The sequence below is a fragment of the Limanda limanda genome, chromosome 12, assembly GCF_963576545.1.
Source record: "Limanda limanda chromosome 12, fLimLim1.1, whole genome shotgun sequence".
In the NCBI taxonomy this organism is placed as follows: domain Eukaryota; kingdom Metazoa; phylum Chordata; class Actinopteri; order Pleuronectiformes; family Pleuronectidae; genus Limanda; species Limanda limanda.
The window spans coordinates 19871314-19887419 of record NC_083647.1 but is presented as its reverse complement, the minus strand read 5'-3'; the positions used below and the strand labels follow the sequence as shown (position 1 = coordinate 19887419).

Here is a 16106-nt window from a genome sequence, read left to right as displayed (position 1 = left end):
GTCATAAATTCCTTTTGCACCTTAGCGTCATCAGGTGTTTTTGCCTTTTAATCAATTATACAGGCCGAACTTGAGGGTACACTGAGGCTCAAGGTAAATCTGACCGGCTACTGGTTTGTATGGCAGTACTACGAAAGCCATGTGGCCCACTCAGTTGATCAGACATCATTACCTCTATGCCTTTTTAAACTAAATGCTTCCCATTTTAGAACATATGACAAGTTACGTTCTGCCGCACTAATTAATGCATACCACCAGTTGATGTTATGGACCTTCTAGACCTATAGCAGGTCTAACTAAGAGCAGAACTAAGACAAGCCTGGACCAGCTCTAACTATATACCTTATCAAAAAGGAAGGTTTTCAGCCTACTCTTAAACATACAGATGGTGTCTGATTCCCGAACAGGAAGTGAGAGATTATTCCACAGGAGAGGGGCTTCATGGCTGAAAGCTCTGGCTCCTATTCTACTTTTAGAGACTTTAGGGACGACAAGTAAGCCTGAATTCTGGGAGTGGAGTGCTCTAGTGGGCCGATAAGGTAATAACAGCTCTTTGAGGTACAATGGAGCCATTTTATTTAGGACCTTGAAGGTGAGGAGGAGAATTTTTAATTATATTCTAGATTTAACCGGAAGCCAGTGTAGCGATGCTAATACTGGAGAAATGTGTCTATTTTCTTGGTCCTCGTGAGGACACGTGCGGCGGCATTTTGGACAAGCTGCAGAGTCTTTAACGACTTACTGCTGGAGCCTGATAATAATGAATTACAATAGTCCAGTCTGGCATATGAAGGTATAGACAGTCTGATTAATGTATAATGATATATAAGGTCTATATTGATTTAAATACAGTCTAATGACTGTCTCAGGAATATATTTATAATATAACAGCTATATATAAAATATGATAAAATATTAATAATATATTAATAAAGAGTCTCTATAAAGACGAAGACAGTCTTTATAAAATATGTAGAATCTATAGACAATCTGCATGTCTTCATGTCTTTTTTTCAACTCATTATGACAGTCCAATGCTGTATTGTGCTACTTTTGAAACAGGAATAAATATTTCATCTTCTCATGTCATCTGTTTTTCACATTTCTATTTTTACTTTACTAAAATAAAATATATCATCACCAACATCTGCTTCCGTTAAATGATTTCTGCGGCCAGAGATATTAATGTAAATCTGTGTTTTACTTCTTTCTAGACAGTAATTTATTCTGTGTGGATCTGCATGAAAACCATGTTTCTGACATCTGAGTTGAACGTTCAAAAAAAAAATGAAAATCATAAATGTATCACATTAGTAGTTTGTAGGACTTTCCTCATAATTATTATTATTGTCAATAAGTGACCGAAGTAAAAGCTTATAATCAAACGTGAGAAATTAAAGGGATATTACACATTTAGCATAAGAGTTAATTAGATATTCTGTTCCATCCATGTTTTGATGTGTTGGTGCTTAATGGTAATACACTTTTGAATGTGTGATTATAATAATCATCATATCACTAATTGATGAAGTGTAACAGAATCTAAATGACAGATAAAGTCGATGAATAAATATCTGGGAACATTTAGTCATCAAATAAAATTGATAAATAAACAAAATTATCTGTTTATTCTGGTTTTAAATTTGCAGGATGTGCTGGTTGTATGAGCTTAATGTGTTTTATAATACATTGTATATATTCAAATTCAAATTTCTCTGTGTTTATTGTAGTTTTCTGTTAGAACTCACTCTGTAGAGCAACTAGTTAAGGCAGGTTTTTTACAATATAGATCCGTTTACAATACGTGCAACTGGGCCGGTCAACGCAGTGTTCACTGCTCCGCCAGAGAATCACCATGAAAACTCATTTGTGGGACTCAAGGGGCGTTTCAAGGGACTTTAGGGGCCTAAGGCAAAAGGGGAGCCTACATTGACACAAACACCCCACTACAAAGACACACATGAACCACATCACAACAATCTTCAAACAAATATTATATAGTCAAAATTTAAAAAGTGCAGACATGTGCATCCACGTACAGGATAGTGAAGTAATTAAGTTTAAGTTCATTTTTTGAACATTTAAAACTGTGAGTTTGTTTCAGTTGTGTTTAGCTTGATTGTCGCTCTGCTTGAAGATTTGTGTTGTGTTCACTGGACCAGTTATTCTCTGTGCAGCTGTAGCAGACCAGTTTCACTTCAGTCAAACTGAGGGAGGTTTTTGTACGGCTCTAAATCACTGTGTGAACATTCCATCGCAAAGACCACCGACACAGTAATAATCTCCAACATCTTCAGCCTGAACACCATTGATGGTTAAGGTGGAGCTGGAACCAGAGCCACTGCCACTGAATCGAGAGGGAGTTCCTGAATATAGAGCTGTTGTTTGGTATATAAGAAGCTTGGGAGCCTGTCCAGGTTTCTGCTTGTACCAGGACATACAAGTACTATGAAAACTGGGGTTGGTGTTACAGGTCAGAGTGACAGTGGATCCTGGAGTAAATGTCACGACTGGAGGCTGAGTCACAGTCATCTCGCCGCTGCATCCTTCACACAAACACAAATCATACATTAATCAGCAGAGGTGAAGAGAGAGAACAGGCAGCGCATCACGTCTGAAATGTTGCTGAGTGACTGAACCTGTGAAGCTGCAGCAGGCCAGCGTCCAGATGAGGAGGGTGATGAGAGTCATGGTGGTTGTGGTGGACTGACGGGTCTGAGTCCTGCAGAGTTGGAGTCACAGGACTATAAAGCTTCTCAGTTCAGTGGAGGATCAGCTGACGATGCAAAGCCTCCTCTCTATGGAAATGATTCCTCTGCTCTGAGCAGACTGAAGGTGACGTGGGACACAAACTCAGGAGCATTGCTGTTTGGATTTACTCTTAATATGAAGAAGCAGAATTGAGGGTCATCAGCATCTGGATTCAAATTGTGTCACTTTCATTGATGCAAATATGTGTATTTCATTAGCCTTGAATCACAGAGTGAGTAAACATGCAATTGAATTTAAAAAAAAAAAAAAAATTATTTTGAAGCATCTTGTTTGTTTTACAGCTTCAAATGAAGTCAAACTGTATTTTTGAAATATTAATTCATGACAAAGTTAAATAAATTTTTTTGAAAAATGTTAACAATTATATATTTTTTAATTAATAAATCTTCATGAAATTTCAAGTCACAATAGCTCAATATATTTATTTAGTGTAAATTGTGTAGTTTTACCAGAAAAAAGTGAGTCTTCAGTGGACAGACTGTTGTTCACGGTGCAGGAGGTTTTTGTACGAGCACCTAATGAGTCTGTATCACTGTGGTACACTTTCGGTGGAGGAACCAAACTCGACAAAGACTGTAAGTACCAGAGATTTTTACTTTTTGCATTTATAACTTTTATCAAATAATGAACAGGAATTTTATCAAGTTCAGAGATTGACTGGCTGATAATTTTGTTGAATTTTTATAAATCTGAGGTAATCTCATATCCTGAGAAAAAGAAATGTAGATCAAAATGTTTTGGTCGAAATCAGTTTATGTAGATTAATACATTTATGGAAACATACTAAAACAAATGTTTCATCTTTTTTCATGTAAAATTATCATTTAAATTCCCATGTTTAAAACATTTTAAAGTAGAATTTGCTCAAGCTTCAAAACTTAATCATAAACTGTTTTAAAAATGTTTAGTTTGAATTGATCAAACATATTTTGGCACAAAAATCAGATGTTAAACACAAATAGGGTTTTATCAGTTGATGCAGCTCAGCTTTGTGTTCACGCTTCATGTGGTGAACAGGAAGTGAAAGAAACAGACGACAAAGGTTTGAACTGTTTTCACACCAGTGTTTCAGTAGTGGTAGCAGTGTTTCTTCACTGTCACACGTTGAGAAACAGACGTGAAGACGTCCTCAATAATCATCAAGAATCATTATCAGTGAACCTTCTCAGCCACATTGACACTTGAACCCTGCGGCTGATGGGGGGGGCCGGCCACTACAGCTGGAGCAGCACCATGAGCCTCCCTGCAGAGCAGTGGAGGAAGGCGGGCTCAGTGAGCTGTGAGGCCAGTCTGAACGGACAGAGCCCTGTCGCTCAAACCCTGGACCCTGACCTCTGCTCGGAGTAGAGAGACGACCGGGTGGAGTCATTGTGCTCTACTGTGGGTCCGTTTGATTTACATGTGTTCTACTGCAGCTCTGCATGTCTTCATGTCCTTTCTTCAACTCATTATGACAGTCAAATGCTGTATTGTGCTTCTTTTGAAACAAGAATTACTATTTCATCTTCTAATGTCATTTGTTTTTCACTTTTCTATTTTTACTCTACTAAAATAAAATATATCATCACCAACAACTGCTTCCGTTTTATTTTTTCTGCAGCAAAAGATATTAATGTAAATCTGTGTTTTACTTCTACTTAGACAGTAATTTCTCTTGTGTGGATCTGCATGAAAACCATGTTTCTGACTTCTGAGTTGAACATTGAACAAAATGATGAAAATCACAAAAGTATTTCATTAGTAGTTTGCTGGATTTTCCTCATAATTCCTATTATTGTCAATAAGTGACAGAAGTAAAAGTGTAAAGGGAAATTACACATTTAGCATAAGAGTTAATTATATATCTGTTCCATCAATGTTCAGATGTGTGAGTGCTTAATGGTAATGAACTTTTAAATGTGTGATTATAATAATCATCATATCACTATTTGATGAAGTGTAACAGAATCTAAATGACTATCAAAGTCGATAAATAAATAGCTGGCAACATTAGGTCATCCAATGAAATTGATAAATAACCACAATTGTGAGATTATTCTGGTTTTAAACTTGCAGGATGTGCTGGTTGTGTGAGCTTATTGTGTTTTATAATACATCGTATATATTCTCTGTGTTTATTGTAGTTTTCTGTTAGAACTCATTCTGTAGAGCAACTAGTTGAGGCAGGTTTTTTACGATACAGCTCCGTTTACAACAGGTGCAACTGGGCCGGTCAACGCAGCGTTCACTGCTCCGCCAGAGAATCACCATGAAAACTCATTTGTGGGACTCCAGGGGCGTTTCAAGGGACTTTAGGGGCCTCAGGCAAAAGGGACCTGGGGAGCCTACATTGACCCAAACACCCCCCTACGAAGAAACACATGAACCACATTATTACAATCTTCAAACAAATATTATATAGTCAAAATTAAAAAAGTGCAGACCTGTGCTTCCACGTAAATGACAGTGAAATAATAAAGTTTATGTTCAACCCCCCCGCCCCTCTCAGGCTCTTCTTACACACATTAAGACGTTCTAGTCTTCAACCAAAAATCTAAAATGACAAAGTTGGTTTCATGGGGCTTTGTTTGGAGATCTATGAACATTTAAAAATGTGAGTTTGTTTCAGTTGTGTTTAGCTTCATTGCCGCTCTGCTTGAAGACTTGTGTTGTGTTCACTGGACCAGTTATTCTCTGTGCAGCTGCAGCTGTCCAGTTTCACTTCAGTCAAACTGAGGGAGGTTTTTGTACGGCTCTGAATCACTGTGTGAACCGATAGCTATCATGACTGCCAGCACAGTAATAATCTCCAAAATCTTCAACCTGAACACTGCTAATGGTTAAGGTGAAGCTAGAACCAGAGCCACTGCCACTGAATCGAGAGGGAATTCCTGATTGAAGAGTTGATGTATAGTATATAAGAAGCTTGGGAGCCTGTCCCGGTTTGTGCTGGTACCAGGACATATAATAACTATTATAAATACTGGGGTTGGTTTGACAGGTCAGCGTGACAGTGGATCCTGGAGTAAATGTCACGACTGGAGGCTGAGTCACAGTCATCTGGCCGCTGCATCCTGCACACAAACACAAATCATACATTAATCAGCGGAGGTGAAGAGAGAGAACAGGCAGCGCATCACGTCTGAAATGTTGCTGAGTGACTGAACCTGTGAAGCTGCAGCAGGCCAGCGTCCAGATGAGGAGGGTGATGAGAGTCATGGTGGTTGTGGTGGACTGACGGGTCTGAGTCCTGCAGAGTTGGAGTCACAGGACTATAAAGCTTCTCAGTTCAGTGGAGGATCAGCTGACGATGCAAAGCCTCCTCTCTATGGAAATGATTCCTCTGCTCTGAGCGGACTGAAGGTGACATGGGACACAAACTCAGGAGTGTTGCAGTTTGGATTTACACTAAATATGAAGAAACAGAATTCAGGGTTGTCAGCATCTGGATTCAAAATGTGTCACTTTTATTGATGCAAATATGTGTATTTCATTCCTTTGAATTACATAGTGAGTAAACGTGCAATTGAATTTTTAAAACATTTTGTTTTAATTCTTTTGAAGCATCCTGTTTATTTTTCAGCTTTCAAAAATGTCAAACATCTTTTTTAAATTTTAATTCATGACAATTAAATCAACTTGTTGTCTCTTAATGTTCAGAAGTAACAAAGATGTTAACAAATATTTTATCATCAAAATTATAAATGTGCAGACCTGTGCATCCACGAAAATGATAATGAAGTAATAAAGTTTATGTTCTAAGCCCCCCCACCACCACCACCTCAGCCTCATCTCATGTTCAGACTCTGTGTGACTTTAACTCTGAGGAGCAGCGATGCATACAATTCATGCAAAATACATTTGAGTGCACCTGGCTTCATGAAACTGAGAGGAAGAGGTGACAGTGAGTGAGAACAAGTGTACATCACATGAAGGAACTTTCACTTCCGTGTCTGACTTTGAAAAGTTCTGGTCTGCACACATGGGAGAAGTTTGTCTTCAAGGCTTTTCAACAGAAAAACATTTTAATGTTATTGTTGTTAATGGACATTTCATCACACGAAATGTATAAAAATCTAACAAAGTGATTTTGTTTACTCAACTAAATCTAACTTCGACTGAACACTGAAGCCAGGAAGCTGCTCTGGGAGTAATTCTCTCCCTCAGGAATATCCCTTCATGTCTCTAAGTAGATGCACACTGCCCTCTGCTGGCAGTTCACCATGATTAATGACTTACAATAAGTGCATTCAACCATGAGGGTACAAACCCAGAACATCAAGAATCAAGAAAGTAGAATTTCTTCAAGAAAGTCAAACTACAAAGTGCTATAATTAAGTGCCATTTAAGTGCTACTAATCTGTTTGTTTAAACTTTTATTCAAGGTAAAGTCGGAAGAGGAGTGTTTTTAGTTTGAGGCGAAGGATGTGTAGACTTTCTTTCCTGATGTCAATGGGGAGCTCATTCCACCATTTAGGAGCCAGGACAGCAAACAGTCGTGATGTTGTTGAGTGTTTAGCTTGCAGTGAGGGAGCAACAAGCTGATTGGCAGATGCAGAGCGGAGTGCACGGGCTGGGGTGTGAGGTTTGACCATGTCCTGGATAAAGACTGGACCCGATCCGTTCACAGCACAGTACGCAAGTACTAAAGTTTTGAAAGTGATGCGGGCAGCCACTGGTAACCAGTGAAGGGAGCGGAGGAGGGGAGTAGTGTGAGTGAGAATGATTCGCTTGCAACAGATGCGTAATTATCCTTCAACGGCGCGCAACACTGCAGTCCATCACTTCTATTTGGATCACCTCCAGGACCTCGGAAGCGTCAATGGTGAATGGAGATTGAAAAAGCTCAAAGTTCTTTTTCCAGTTCAGTAAAAACGGTGAATTGATTGTCAAACTCATGCCTGAGTCCGGAAAGCAAGTTTGCGTCCTTGTCCATACTCTGATGATTGACAGGCTGAGATTTTAGACAGGGGAAGTGGGCTGCATTGAGCTTGTAAAGCTACGTCTTCCAAAATGCCAGTTTACTTTGAAAAGCACGAACACTATCATAATACTCTGTGACGAGTTTGTTGCAGCCCTGCATAGTAACATTCAACACATTTAGTTGTTCCGTAATGTCCACTAAAAAGGCAAGATCCCTGGTCCATTCTGGGTCATCCAATTCCACCACTGGCTTCCCTTTACCCTGCATGAACTAGGCTATCTCTGTGCGTAATTTGTAGAAATGGGTGAGCACTGCGCCTCGGCTCAACCAACGCACATCGGTGTGATAGGGAAAGCCATGATGAATGTCGTTTTCCAATAAAAAAGCATCGAATTGCTTATGGTTAAGTCCTCTGGCCCTGATAAAATTCACAGTGTCAATAACATGCGTGATATGGTCCATTTTCAGACTCTTTCAGCACAAAGCCTCTTGGTGCAGTACACAGTGAAAGTTCCAGAATACTTGCTCTGGATTAGCCGCATTTACCTTTTCTCTCAACTTCACAACTAGTCCTGCCTTTCTTCCTATCATAGAAGGCGCACCGTCGGTAACCACACTGACAGCGCTACTCCAGCCCACCTCCAGTTTGTCCAGGGCCCTGACAAGGCTAACAAACAAGTCGTTAGCTGTGGTGGTGTCTGTCATTGGCACGACTGACACAAACTCCTCAGTGACATTCAGGGATACACCCGCTCGGTGAATAAATATCGCTAATTGGGCTATATCGGTCACGTCAGTGCTCTCGTCGAGAGCAATAGAGAATGCGATGAAGGACTTAACCTTGTCTTTTAGTTGACTCTTCAAATCACCAGAAAGTTCTTCAACTCTCTCCGTCACTGTAGGCCTCGATAAGCTTATGTTAGCTTAAGCTTGTTGCTTGTCAGGACACTAGCTCGGCTGCCTTTAGCATGCAGGTCTTGACAAATGCACCCTATGAGGGAAATTACAAATTTAGCATCAGAGTTAATAATATATTCTGTTCCATCCATGTTCTGATGTGTGAGTGCTTAATGATAATACACTTTTGAATGTCTGATTATAATAATCAACACATCACTATTTGATAAAGTGCAACAGAATCTAAATGACAATTCAAGTTGATAAATAAATATCTGGGAACAATAAGTCATCAAATGAAATTGATAAATAACAACAATTTTCTAATTATTCTGGTTTTAAACTTGCAGGATGTGCTGGACGTATGAGCTTAATGTGTTTTATAATACATCGTATATATATTCTCTGTGTTTATTGTAGTTTTCTGTTAGAACTCATTCTGTAGAGCAACTAGTTGAGGCAGGTTTTTTACGATACAGCTCCGTTTACAACACGTGCAACTGGGCCGGTCAACGCAGCGTTCACTGCTCCGCCAGAGAATCACCATGAAAACTCATTTGTGGGACTCCAGGGGCGTTTCATGGGACTTTAGGGGCCTCAGGCAAAAGGGACCTGGGGAGCCTACATTGACCCAAACACCCCCGTACAAAGAAACACATGAACTACATCACTACAATCTTCAAACAAATATTATATAGTCAAAATGAAAAGTGCAGAACTGTGCATCCACCTTAATGATAGTAAAGTAATGAAGTCTAGTAAATAAAGTAGAAAATATATATTTGACAAGGTTGGTTTCATTGGGCTTTGTTTGGAGATATCTGAACATTTAAAACTGCGAGTTTGTTTAATTTGTGTTTAGCTTCATTGCCGCTCTGCTTGAAGACTTGTGTTGTGTTCACTGGACCAGTTATTCTCTGTGCAGCTGCAGTAGACCAGTTTCACTTCAATCAAACTGAGGGAGGTTTTTGTACGGCTCTAAATCACTGTGTGGACTTCGCATCGCCAACACCACCAGCACAGTAATAGTCTCCAACATCTTCAGCCAGACCACCGGTGATGGTTAAGGTGGAGCTAGAACCAGAGCCACTGCCACTGAATCGAGATGAAATTCCTGAATATAGAGCTGTTGTATGGTATATAAGAAGTTTGGGAGCCTGTCCAGGTTTCTGCTGGTACCAGGACATATAACTACTATGAAAATTGGGGTTGGTGTTACAGGTCAGAGTGACAGTGGATCCTGGAGTAAATGTCACGACTGGAGGCTGAGTCACAGTCATCTGGCCGCTGCATCCTGCACACAAACACAAATCATATATTAATCAGCGGAGGTGAAGAGAGAGAACACGCAGAGCATCACGTCTGAAATGTTGCTGAGTGACTGAACCTGTGAAGCTGAAGCAGGCCAGCGTCCAGATGAGGAGGGTGATGAGAGTCATGGTGGTTGTGGTGGACTGACGGGTCTGAGTCCTGCAGAGTTGGAGTCACAGGACTATAAAGCTTCTCAGTTCAGTGGAGGATCAGCTGACGATGCAAAGCCTCCTCTCTATGGAAATGATTCCTCTGCTCTGAGAGGACTGAAGGTGACGTGGGACACAAACTCAGGAGCGTTGCTGTTTGGATTTACACTAAAATATGAAGAAGCAGAATTGAGGGTCGTCAGCATCTGGATTAAATTGTGTCACTTTCATTGATGCAAATATGTGTATTACATTCCCCTTGAATTACAGAGTGAGTAGACGTACAATTGAATTTTTAAAACATTTTGTTTTAATTCTTTTGAAGCATCCTGTTTGTTTTACAGCCCTCAAATGATGTCAATCTATTTTTTGGAAATAATAATTCATGACTAAGTCAAATCAAGTTTTTCTCTATTAATATTCAGAAGTTACAAAAATGTTAACAAATATATTTATTTTTTAATTATTTAATCTTCATGATATTTCAAGCCACATTAGCTGAATATAAATATTCAGTGTAAAATGTGTAGTTTTACCGGAAAAAAGTGAGTCTTCAGTGGACAGACTGTTGTTCACGGTGCAGGAGGTTTTTGTACGAGCACCTAATGAGTCTGTATCACTGTGGTGGACTTTCGGTGGAGGAACCACACTCGACAAAGACTGTAAGTACCAGAGATTTTTACTTTGTGCATTTATAACTTTTATCAAATAATGAACAATATTTTGATCAAGTTCAGAGATTGACTGGCTGATAATTTTGTTGAATTTTTATCAATCTGAGGTAATCTCATATCCTGAGAAAAATAAATGCAGATCAATATTTATTTATCGTAATCAATTTATGTAGATTAATACATTTATAGAAAAATAATATTACAAATGTTTCATCTGTTTTCATGTACAATGATGAGTTTTATTCACATGTTTAAAATGTGTTGAAATAGAATTTGCTCAAGTTTCAAACTAAATCATTAACTGTTTAAAAATGTTTAGTTTGAATTGACCATAACATATTTTGGCGCAAAAATCAGATGTTGAACAAAAACAGGATTCTATCAGTAGATGCAGCTCAGCTTTGTGTTCACGCTTCATGTGGTGAAAAGGAAGTGAAAGAAACAGATATTAAATGTTTGAACTGTTTTCACACCAGTGTTTCAGCTCTGTGAGTTTAAACAGAAGAAAATCATCTCAGGGACGAGTTCTTCACTGTCACACGTTGAGAAACAGACGTGAAGACGTCCTCAATAATCATCAAGAATCATTATCAGTGAACCTTCTCAGCCACATTGACACTTGAACCCTGCGGCTGATGGTCTGACACTGAGTGAATGATGTTCAACAGTAGAAGTTCTTCTGTTTCATTTGATAACATGCGAGAAATCACCTGTACGTCATTTTGCTTCTTCCTCATCCCTTTGTCTTTTCTCCCCTCTCTCTCCTCCAGTGGGTGTGGTGCGGCCCACCCTGACCCTCCTCCCCCCCTCCAGTGAAGAGCTGGAGCAGGGCACTGCCACTCTGGTGTGTATGGCCAGCGGGGGCTTACCCTCAGCCTGGAGCCTGGGCTGGAAGGTGGGGGGCAGCATTAGGTCCTCAGGGGTGTCTCACAACCCGATGGTCCTGGGGGGAACCGGCCACTACAGCTGGAGCAGCACCATGAGCCTCCCTGCAGAGCAGTGGAGGAAGGCGGGCTCAGTGAGCTGTGAGGCCAGTCTGAACGGACAGAGCCCTGTCGCTCAAACCCTGGACCCTGACCTCTGCTCGGAGTAGAGAGACGACCGGGTGGAGTCATTGTGCTCTACTGTGGGTCCGTTCGATTTACATGTGTTCTACTGCAGCTCTGCATGTCTTCATATCTTTTCTTCAACTCATTATGACAGTCCAATGCTGTATTGTGCTACTTTGGAAACAAGAATAAATATGTAATGTTCTCATGTCATTTGTCTTTCACATTTCTATTTTTACTTTACTAAAATAAAATGTATCATCACCAACATCTGCTTTTGTGTTATTTTTTCTGCGGCAAAATATATGAATGTAAATCTGTGTTTTACTTCTACTTAGACAGTAATTTATCTTGTGTGGATCTGCATGAAAACCATGTTTCTGACTTCTGAGTTGAACATTGAACAAAATGATGAAAATCACAAAAGTATCACGTTGCTAGATAGTAGGACTTTCCTCATAATTCATAGTATTGTCAGTAAGTGACAGAAGTAAAGTTTATAATGAAACCTGAGAAATTAAAGATAAATTGCACATTTAGCATAAGAGTTAATTATATGTTCTGTTCCACCCATGTTCTGATATGTGAGTGCTTAAAGGTAATACACTTTTGAATGTGTGATTATAATAATAATCATATCACTAATTGGTGAAGTGTAACATAATCTAAAAGACAATTCAGGCTCTTCTTACACACACATTTAGACGTTCTAGTCTTCAACTAAAAAATCTAAAATGACAAAGTTGGTTTCATGGGGCTTTGTTTGGAGATTTCTGAACATTTAAAACTGTGAATTTGTTTCAGTTGTGTTTAGCTTCATTGCCGCTCTGCTTGAAGACTTGTGTTGTGTTCACTGGACCAGCTATTCTCTGTGCAGCTGGAGCAGACCAGTTTCACTTCAGTCAAACTGAGGAAGGTTTTTGTACGACTGTAAATCACTGTGTGAACTTTCCATCGCCAACACCACCAGCACAGTAATAATCTCCAACATCTTCAGCCAGACCACCGCTGATGGTTAAGGTGGCGCTAGAACCAGAGCCACTGCCACTGAATCGAGGGGGAGTTCCTGTATGAAGAACTGTTGTTTGGTATATAAGAAGCTTGGGAGTCTGTCCAGGTTTCTGCTGGTACCAGGACATATAACTACTATGAAAATTGGGGTTGGTGTTACAGGTCAGAGTTACAGTGGATCCTGGAGTAAATGTCACGACTGGAGGCTGAGTCACTGTCATCTCGCCGCTGCATCCTGCACACAAACACAAATCATACATTAATCAGCGGAGGTGAAGAGAGAGAACAGGCAGCGCATCACGTCTGAAATTCTGCTGAGTGACTGAACCTGTGAAGCTGCAGCAGGCCAGCGTCCAGATGAGGAGGGTGATGAGAGTCATGGTGGTTGTGGTGGACTGACGGGTCTGAGTCCTGCAGAGTTGGAGTCCCAGGACTATAAAGCTTCTCAGTTCAGTGGAGAATCAGCTGACGATGCAAAGCCTCCTCTCTATGGAAATGATTCCTCTGCTCTGAGCGGACTGAAGGTGACGTGGGACACAAACTCAGGAGCGTTGCTGTTTGGATTTACACAAAATATGAAGAAGCAGAATTGAGGGTTGTCAGCATCTGGATTCAAATTGTGTCACTTTCATTGATGCAAATATGTGTTTTTCATTCCTCTTGAATTACAGAGTGAGTAGACGTACAGTAGAATTTTTAAAACATTCTGTTTTAATTCTTTTGAAGCATCCTGTTTGTTTTACAGCCTTCAAATGATGTAAAACTATTTCTTGGAAATAATAATTCATGACAAAGTTAAAGTTAAAGCAAGTGTTTCTCTATTAATATTCAGAAGTAACAAAAATGTAAACAAATATATTTATTTTTTAATTATTAAATCTTGATGATGAAATTTCAAGCCACATTAGCTCAATATAAATATTCAGTGTAAATTGTGTAGTTTAACCAGAAAAAAGTGACTCTTCAGTGGACAGACTGTTGTTCACGGTGCAGGAGGTTTTTGTACGAGCACCTAATGAGTCTGTATCACTGTGGTGGACTTTCGGTGGAGGAACCAAACTCGACAAAGACTGTAAGTACAAGAGATTTTTACTTTGTGCATTTATAACTTTTATCAAATAATGAACAATAATTTGATCAAGTACAGAGATTGACTGGCTGATAATTTTGTTGAATTTTTATCAATCTGAAGTAATCTCATATCCTGAGAAAAATAAATGTAGATCAAAATGTATTGGTCGAAATCAGTTTATGTAGAATAATACATTTATAGAAACATAATACAAATATTTAATCTATTTTCATGTACAATGGTGATTTTTATTCACATGTTTAAAACGTTTTAACATAGAATGTGCCCAATCTACAAACTAAATCATAAACTGTTTAAAACAATTAGTTTTAATTTATCAAACATATTTTGGCACAAAAATCTGTTGTTGAACACAAACAGGATTTTATCAGTAGAATCAGCTCAGCTTTGTGTTCACGCTTCATGTGGTGAAAAGGAAGTGAAAGAAACAGACGACAAAGGTTTGAACTGTTTTCACACCAGTGTTTCAGCTCTGTGAGTTTAAACAGAAGAAAATCATCTCAGGGACGAGTTCTTCACTGTCACACGTTGAGAAACAGACGTGAAGACGTCCTCAATAATCATCAAGAATCATTATCAGTGAACCTTCTCAACCACATTGACACTTGAATCCTGCGGCTGATGGTCTGACACTGAGTGAATGATGTTCAACAGTAGAAGTTCTTCTGTTTCATTTTATAACGTACAAGAAATAACCTGAACGTCATTTTGCTTCATCCTCATCCCTTTGTCTTTTCTCCCCTATCTCTCCTCCAGTGGGTGTGGTGCGGCCCACCCTGACCCTCCTCCCCCCCTCCAGTGAGGAGCTGGAGCAGGGCACTGCCACTCTGGTGTGTATGGCCAGCGGGGGCTTCCCCTCAGCCTGGAGCCTGGGCTGGAAGGTGGGGGGCAGAATCAGGTCCTCAGGGGTGTCTCACAACCCGATGGTCCTGGGGGGAACCGGCCACTACAGCTGGAGCAGCACCATGAGCCTCCCTGCAGAGCAGTGGAGGAAGGCGGGCTCAGTGAGCTGTGAGGCCAGTCTGAACGGACAGAGCCCTGTCGCTCAAACCCTGGACCCTGACCTCTGCTCGGAGTAGAGAGACGACCGGGTGGAGTCATTGTGCTCTACTGTGGGTCCGTTTGATTTACATGTGTTCTACTGCAGCTCTGCATGTCTTCATGTCTTTTCTTCAACTCATTATTACAGTCCAATGCTGTATTGTGCTTTTTTTGAAACAAAAATAAATAATTCATTTTCTCATGTCATTTGTTTTTCACAATTCTATTTTTACTTTACTGAAATAAAATATATCATCACCAACATCTGCTTCTGTGTTATTTTTTTCTGTGGCAAATGATATGAATGTGTGTTTTACTTCTACTTAGACAGTAATTTATCTTGTGTGGATCTGCATGAAAACCATGTTTCTGACTTCTGAGATGAACATTGAACAAAATTGTGAAAATCACAAAAGTATCACATTAGTACTTTCCTCATAATTCATATTATTGTCAATAAGTGACAGAAGTAAAAGTTTATGCATTTATAAGTTTTTTTGCTTTCAACATTTTACACTTTGCAAAACCTCCAGTCTGGATCATTGCAGTGTCAGGAGATGGTTTCAGTTGTGTCACTTCTCTGCACGTCAGTAGAGGATACTACATATGAAGCATTAAAGCATTTATTTCAAAATCTATAACAATAACCTGGAGCTTTTTGTTTGGACTGATGTACGGTGGAAGGTTCGGTCATTACTTCAGAGCGGGAAGTGAATGAGGAGAATACAAAACGAGAAGTGTGTTTGTGGTTTGTTTCAGTTGTGTTTCGATTCCTCTGCTTGAAGACTTGTGTTGTGTTCACTGGACCAGTTATTCTCTGTGCAGCAGCAGCAGACCAGTTTCACTTCAGTCAAACTGAGGGAGGTTTTTGTACAGCTCTAAATCACTGTGTGAACACTCCACCGACATGTTCACCGAGACAGTAATAATCTCCAACATCTTCAGCCTGAACACCTCTGATGGTTAAGGTGTAGCTAGAACCTGATCTACTGCCACTGAATTGAGAGGGAGTTCCTGAATTAAGAGTTGATGCTTTGTAAATAAGAAGCTTGGGAGCCTGTCCAGGTTTCTGAATGTACCAACTGAGGTCAGCACCAATATCTGAACTCCCTGTGGCTCCGATGTCCACAGTCCCTCCAAGACTAACAGACTTGACTGAGTCAGTCTGAGTCAGAAATTTGTTGGCAGCAGATTCTGAAATAAGAA

At 39.8% G+C, this 16106-nt stretch overlaps 2 gene segments (V, D, J or C); both read left to right on the top strand.

Moving 5' to 3' along the window:
- The first annotated feature begins 10273 nt into the window (after positions 1 to 10273).
- Positions 10274 to 11799, top strand: LOC133014960 (immunoglobulin lambda constant 1-like). The segment is given in 3 exon segments: positions 10274 to 10303; positions 10616 to 10694; positions 11477 to 11799. Coding segments are annotated over 3 exon segments (432 nt in total).
- A 967-nt stretch (positions 11800 to 12766) lies between these two features.
- Positions 12767 to 14914, top strand: LOC133014959 (Ig kappa-b4 chain C region-like; the record flags this gene model as incomplete). The annotated part of the segment is given in 3 exon segments: positions 12767 to 12823; positions 13760 to 13838; positions 14616 to 14914. Coding segments are annotated over 3 exon segments (435 nt in total), but the record flags the coding sequence as incomplete, so codon positions are not given.
- Between the last annotated feature and the right edge of the window lie 1192 nt (positions 14915 to 16106).